The sequence below is a fragment of the Arachis duranensis genome, chromosome 10 (genome assembly GCF_000817695.3).
Source record: "Arachis duranensis cultivar V14167 chromosome 10, aradu.V14167.gnm2.J7QH, whole genome shotgun sequence".
In the NCBI taxonomy this organism is placed as follows: Eukaryota; Viridiplantae; Streptophyta; class Magnoliopsida; order Fabales; family Fabaceae; genus Arachis; species Arachis duranensis.
The window spans coordinates 102,658,025-102,665,080 of NC_029781.3; the positions used below are offsets into that span (position 1 = coordinate 102,658,025).

At 29.2% G+C, this 7,056-nt stretch overlaps 2 protein-coding genes across 3 annotated transcripts in view; both read left to right on the forward strand.

Moving 5' to 3' along the window:
* The first annotated feature begins 1,247 nt into the window (after positions 1 to 1,247).
* The window catches only part of LOC107471568 (glucose-6-phosphate 1-dehydrogenase 6, cytoplasmic), a 14,910-nt gene continuing 9,101 nt past the window's right edge, over positions 1,248 to 7,056 (forward strand). For both annotated transcript variants that reach the window (XM_016091057.3, XM_052255910.1), the window contains exons 1-2: positions 1,248 to 1,429; positions 2,719 to 2,815. The gene's annotated coding sequence lies outside the window, so the exon portion shown is untranslated. The remainder of the gene's footprint in view (positions 1,430 to 2,718; positions 2,816 to 7,056) is intronic.
* Positions 2,320 to 5,053, forward strand: LOC107471569 (plant UBX domain-containing protein 1). The gene is made up of 7 exons (XM_052255734.1): positions 2,320 to 2,340; positions 2,719 to 2,815; positions 2,914 to 2,988; positions 3,409 to 3,476; positions 3,646 to 3,775; positions 3,970 to 4,074; positions 4,854 to 5,053. Exons 1-7 carry the CDS (start codon positions 2,320 to 2,322, stop codon positions 5,051 to 5,053), a joined length of 696 nt encoding a protein of 231 aa, XP_052111694.1.

Consider the following 7,056-nt stretch of genomic DNA (forward strand, 5'->3'; position numbering starts at 1 on the left):
AATGGCATCGTTAATCTTCAAGAAACTTGGCCTCAGACAAAAAAAATGAATGATCTGGTTTTAGTTTTAGAAAATAAATTTAGGAGTATTTTTTAATTACAACATATGTCCCTCCCTTCTATTCTAAGTGGTTCTTGGAATTTTTTATACTTTTAAGATTAATTGATATGCTAATTATCTTGATTCTGGTGATAGTGTTGATTTTACTTGCGTCATCAGAGATTGTAATGAATGTTGACAAAATGAGTGTTTAAAATGATTGAGAATAGCAGGATTCTTCAAGTGAAATTGTTTGTTATTTGGATATGTTATCTCTTAGCCTAAAATATGTGTTAACGAGATGTTTGTGAGATGGATTGTGAGGCGTTTAATCTTATTACTAATAATCAAAATGCTTTTAGGTTTATTGATACGTTGATGCTCAAAATAAGGAATATCATATATTCGAATTGGCATGTTAATTTTCGTTTAATTACGAGAGATGTAAACTCAGTGGTGAACACAATAACAAAAATATGATGAAATTACAATTTTATTAAGTGGAGATTTTCTTTTTTCGAAAGAAATTTGAGAATTGTCTTAAGTGGGACTGCTCATCTATTTAAGTAGTTTTTAACCTTTTTTTTAGCTTATTTAGTAAAAAAAATGACAATTAAGTCTTGAAAATTTTGATTTTTGATTAATTAATTTTTGAAAAAAAATTTAACCCTCTAAAACAGTTATTGACAATATTAATTTATCACATAAAATTTAAAATAATATTTATATATATTATTAATTATCGTGATATATTTATTTATAAAAGATCATTATATCTTACTTATTTTAGTAAGATTCGTAATAAATAAAAAAAAATAAAATATATATCACATTATCTATTAACAAAATTATATATATGTTTATTATTTATTACCATAAAAAATTTAATTAATATTTTTTAAGAATTAGTGTTTATTTGGACATCATTATTTTCATAAAAAAAAATCTTTTTTTAATGAATTTTTTTATTTTTTAATGTGTTTGACAAATTTTTAATAGTAAAAATAAAAGTACTAAAAAAGTTAAAAAAATATATTTTTTAAAAGCTAAAAATTATTTTTATTTTTACATAAATTTTTTTAAAAAAATAACTCAAATTTTTTTTTTTTTTTTTATAAATTCACCCAAACCAACCCTTAATTAATCCGAACTCTCCGAAGCTTAAATTGCTTCGGAATTTAATTGTCGCTTTTTAAAGTATATAAACTATACTTTTTTCCCTATGCGAAAAGTGTACGCGTGGGACGAACAAAACTCAACATATCCGAGGAAGAGAACAATCAATTGTGATTTTCGTTCTCCACTTCACTCCTCCAAGTCTCTGATGGTCATTGATGCCTTGTCTCCACTGAATCCTAAGCGGAGAAGGTTCACCAACGCTTATTCCATGGTAACTCTCTCATCCTCCTAAGATTCTTTTCTTCTTTCTTGCCTCATGATTTTTTATTTTTAATTTCGCTGATTTCAAGAATTTTTCCTCCTTTTCTTTCTTTTTTAAGCTTAATTTCTAGTTTCTCTTGATTTTCTTATCCAATTGATTTATGTTACGATCTGGCTTTGCTTTGTTTTTTGCCCATCGTTGTTTTTCTCATTTTCCATAGGTTTGTTTAGAATTCTTTTCATTTAATCCTCAAAATAAGTCTAATGAACAAAAAAACCCTAAATTGTTGATCACAGAGTGCAAAATTTGTGAAAGAAATATGAATGGTTAATGTTTAGTACTTTATTGCAAAGTTTTAGTTTTGAGGCGATCTTTTTGAGGGTTTTTTAATTTTCTATTTTTCTTTTAAAATCATCCTAATTAGATAGCCAGATAGCTTTCTAAACAAAATACCGGTTATGATCTATGAAGTATTGTTGCATTTCCACGAATCACCATTCCACCTCTTTGAAGTTCTTGGTTGAAAAAATCTGAAAATGCCTCTTTTAAAGCGAGGGTGTATAGATTATCTTATAGTGTATGATAAGAGATAGGGATTGTTGTATCTTAAAATACCCTAAACTATTGTTTACTTTATGTTAGTTTATTTTTTTTCTGCTAATGGTTGGTGCAACCCACTCTACGCTAGCATGAAGTTTTGAACTTCTCACCTTAGCTAAGAATAGTCAAATCTGAATTAATCCATAGCCCTTTGTAGCTTCTTTCGTTCGCCTTGATTTCTTGGATTTCCTGAATGATTGGTGTTGGTCAAATTCGGCTTCATTTGACATCTCATGTCCTTCAAACCTTATGCTTAATTGCGAAATTCAAATTGAAATTTTCCTTATTGGTGCCTGTAAATGGGGCATTGGGCTGTGTCCGTAAGTTTAGTCGGTAATAGGAATGCAATGCCTATTGGCTATTGTATAAAATTCGTTCATGGTGAAAATATGGGTGTCCTAGGTTCTGTTCTGAATGCAGACCACCATGCATTAATATTTATTCAAAATCTATGATTGGCCTTATAATATTGAAATAATGAATTAGAGAATCCACAATTCACTTTTCCTATTCTCTGAAATAATTAAGATCTTTTGAATCATAACTACTGTTCCAATACACATGTATCACAGGTATCATTTCCGAGTTTAATATACTGTGCCAACTTCTTGTACACTCATTATTTTGATGATGTTTGATTGCTTACTCAATTTGCTGTTTTTCGTCTGTTCTTTCTGAATCGTGTTTTATGGCAACAGGCCAATCTTGCAGATATGAATGAAAGGTTTGGGCGAGAGATTCGTGTTTTTGAAACGTCACCAGTTTCTCCATCATTAAATGCTGCACCGAGTAACGGTATATTTTAGCAATCACGTGAATTTAAACCCTCACTTATTGACTTTTCTATATATAATTTTCCTTTCTTAAACTTATATTTTGTGATGGTTTTCCAGAAGGAGATGAGACAGATGACTTCTATGAGTTCACCCCAGAAGACTATTACCGACTTCTAGCTACTAAAAAGGAAGGTAACAATGATGAAATCATTTTATGACTGAAGAAGTAACACAATAAAATAAGAAGTTAAACATAAGCATTAATTTCCATATTTCTCATTATAGTTAAAAGTTTATCTAATATATGTCAAAAATTGAAAATTTAAGACTTAATGATTAGTTGATGATCAGTATTCCATTTTACATGCCCCATTCATTGGTCATAAGTACTATGTCATACTGTATTTTTTGTATTCCAAGAGTCCACTAAAGAAAATTATATTATTCCACCTTTTGTAACTATGTGTTCTGTTTGCACTTGATGATCAATAGTGATGAAAGGGAAATATGAAATAATAACCTAACTACCTAAGTACCTTACAAGAATTGCACACTGCAATTTCCTCGCTGTGATATTGTTATTTAATTATATTAATGATTAATGATGTGCAGATAAATTCTTGAAGACTCGAAAAATCCGAGAAGCAGAAGAGGCAGCTCGTAGGTCAAGAATAACGAAGGTAATGGCTACCTTCTTTTTAATGGTGGAGAATTTTGGTTAGTTGCCTGTATAGAATTTTTTTTTTCTTTTTATTCCAAAGAATCTTAAAATTTTCATGAATATTAAAATTTAATTCATATCAACAAGAGTGAACACTAACAAGTCAGTTGTATTTGATCTTGTTGTAGGCTGTAATTCGAGTTCGTTTCCCTGATAATCACACATTGGAGGCTAACTTTCACCCATCAGAAACCATCCAGAATTTAGTTGATCTTGTGACTAAAGTGATTGCGCAGCCGGAGCAGCCATTTTATTTGTGTAAGCAATAACGAATTGATCTTCTATATATGATTAAATCTTGAATGAGTTACACTGATAGTTTGTAATGATCTGTAACACAGTTTTTTAAGGTCTCTCAATTTCTTTACTATCAGATTAGCTTTTCCTAACATCATCTCCTGTTAAGTGCTAACTGAACTGAAACACAAATCATATGCACTTTAATTATGCAGATACCACACCGCCTAAGAAGCTGATCAAAGACATGTCTCAGGATTTCTACACTGCTGGTTTTTGCCCTGGTGCCATTGTGTACTTTTCGTACGAGGTTCCAAAAGGTGTGTTTCTATTGTTCGAATGACCATTTTTTAAAACATTTGTGTTATGATTTTACCACACAATAATTATGCAAGTTCTATGCGATCTTCCTTTTGTCCCACTTGAGTAACCGACCACACAGGACAATTATTTTGGTAAACCAAGAATTTGGTTTCATTTCAGACATGTAAATTGAAGTGGTTATTAAGATCAATATGTATGGCTTGTGCATTAGTTATCTTTGTTAAGAGTTTTCTCATATAGTCATATACTCATATGTATCTTATATTCCTACTCTAACTAGCAAATAAAATGAATATTGCATTTAGAAATATTAGTTTGGCGTTGTCCAAAGTTTTTCCGCATCTATCCAATCATTTTATTCTTACGCATACAGTGAGGATTGCATGTAAAATTTGTGCAATTTAAATGACACTCGGCGTCTATGCTTACTGCTAGTTAGCTTTAACTCCTATATAATGGGGTGTACAACTTGTCACAAATTTGATTACCTATTCTATATCATTAGGAAATTGAGGGGAACTTTTCAATGGCAAAGAGGAAGTTGAGAGAAATTGATAAAAATCAAGGAATAGAAAAAAGAAAAGCTTGAAACATGTTATAAATGAGAAAAAAAAATTATTTATTTTAAATGTAAACTAAAAAAAATGTGAATTGAGGTGCACCCCTCGTTTTTTCTTTTTCTTGATTTAAATTTTTAGTCTTTTAAGGGTTATGAAAAATTTAATCCTACTTGGTTTGTTCACCTCTCTTGATTCCAATGTTATGTTGTAATTAGGTGATAACACTCTTGTTGGCTCCTACTTGGGTGAAGATATCATGGCCTTGAAGGATTTACATGTATCTGCTGATCAAGGTCAGCAGTCACAGCCTGTGCAAGTGGAACCAGAGTCTGTAGTGGCACCACAACCTCCTCCTGTCGAAGAGCGAAAACCGGCTGAGAAAAAGCTTGTTAAACCAAAGTGGCTAAAAATGTGATATCATTGTTCCATAGTTCCCATGGTTGTTTCTATAGCACAATTCACTTGTGCTTAATTTATACCATGTATAGTGGTTGTTCATTCTGGTCTTCTGGAGATACTTTTTTATGCCTTATTTTACTTTCTAGTCTTGATATCGGTCGAGTATATGGATCTTAGTCAAGTGTATCATGCTAAATCCAATAGTATGCAGCATAGTTGTTTCTTCTCTTTTAATTCACAGTATACATAGTTGTTTCATCTCTTTTAATTCACAGGATACCTTTCCTTACTATGTTTCTTTGTAGATAATGTTTGAAATACCTTGGTGAGAAAAAGTCTCCCATAGTCCCATGATCTAGTTATGTTCTGGTGTTAGGTTAATTCCCCTGATGAGAAATGATAAGATAACCCCATCTTATTGTTGCACAAGAGGTGCCTTAGTATTTATTTGGGGAAGGAGGAGAGGGTGGTTGAGAAAAATGTTGATGGAAGTGTCAAAGAATGAGAAAGAAGATGAAGGTGAAAAGCGGCAAAATTGGAAAATAAACTATTGAGTTGTTAATGTAGTAGATTTGGATTTGAATGGTAAGAATAAAATTGAAATTTAATTTACAAAGTTTGGATACAATTGAATTAAATTAAAAAGGTAGAGACAATTTTGAAATTCTAGACAAATTTTAAGAAAAATAAATACATTTTATCCGATTATAACTTATTTGTCAATATTGCTTTATATTATGTATATTTTTAGGTAGCGTGATTGTATTTGGTGGTCATAGATTGTATTTGGTGGTCATAGATTGAAATTAAAATTCAAGAGTACTGAAATTTTTGGGACGGATACTAAAATTTTAATATTTTTTTTGAAAATATTTTTATTTAACTTTTTAAATTCTAAATTTATCTCTCAATTTTTATATTAACTTAAATTAAACATAATATTGGGACATAACTTAGTTCATTACGTTTTACATCAAATATAATACAAATATTTAATTTAGTCTCTATTTCTAAATCTCAATCTTAGTCTTTCTTTCGTAAGCAATTTTAGTTTTCATGTTAAATTCTTTTCAATTCACTTTTCAATCTACTTCTAAATTCTAAGCTGAATTGTTTAGTATATTAGTACTAAAATGATGCATTACGAGATGGATTTATAAAAAAAATACTTTCTACAATTTTATATTGAAAAAGTTTATTTGTATTTTTAAATACGATTGACATTCGTATAAAAAATTAAAAATATAATTATTATTAATTAATTACATATTTTAATTATTTTTAAAAGTAAAAAAAAGGGTCAAATTCAAGTTATGGGATATATGTTTCTAAATAATAAAAAACATTTAACCTATATTCCCACTTTCTAGTCTTTCTAACTAGCAATTTATATTTTATATTGTGAGTTGTAAATGGTTATAATGCAATGAGTAATCTTGAAAGCTGAAAAAGATTATCCAAAAGATATATACTGGGATAGAGAGACAGAGACGAAAAGATTGAGATTGAGAGATAGAGACAGTTAGAGATTGAAATAAATTTTAGTATTTTGTTTGGTATAAAGTGGGAGACAAAAATTAAAACAAGAATGAAATTTTAATTTAATTTGCACAAAGAGTAAAATTAGAATTAATTAATTGAAATGAAGGTATTTTAGATATAAAATGTTATTAAAATTTCAGTCTCCATCTTTAAAAATTTTAGTCTCATGTGTCTCCACCTTTTGGAGGTACTAAAATACTGAAATTTTGAAAATAGAGACAAAAATTTTAATATTAGTTTCTGATCCAACAAATATAATATTAAGTTTCAATTTCCTCAATACCTCAAAACAAACACAAACTAAAGCAGATTCAGCCCAGTTTCAAACATTTATTATTGTCAATATATTATAACTCAAAAATAACATAATTTTTCTATTTAAAAATTTCGAATTTGAATTTCATCGGTTGAAAACTTGAAATCCAGCAAAAAAAATCCGGTGTGTGAAAAGATTGTCTAATCCATTAAAAAAAAAGA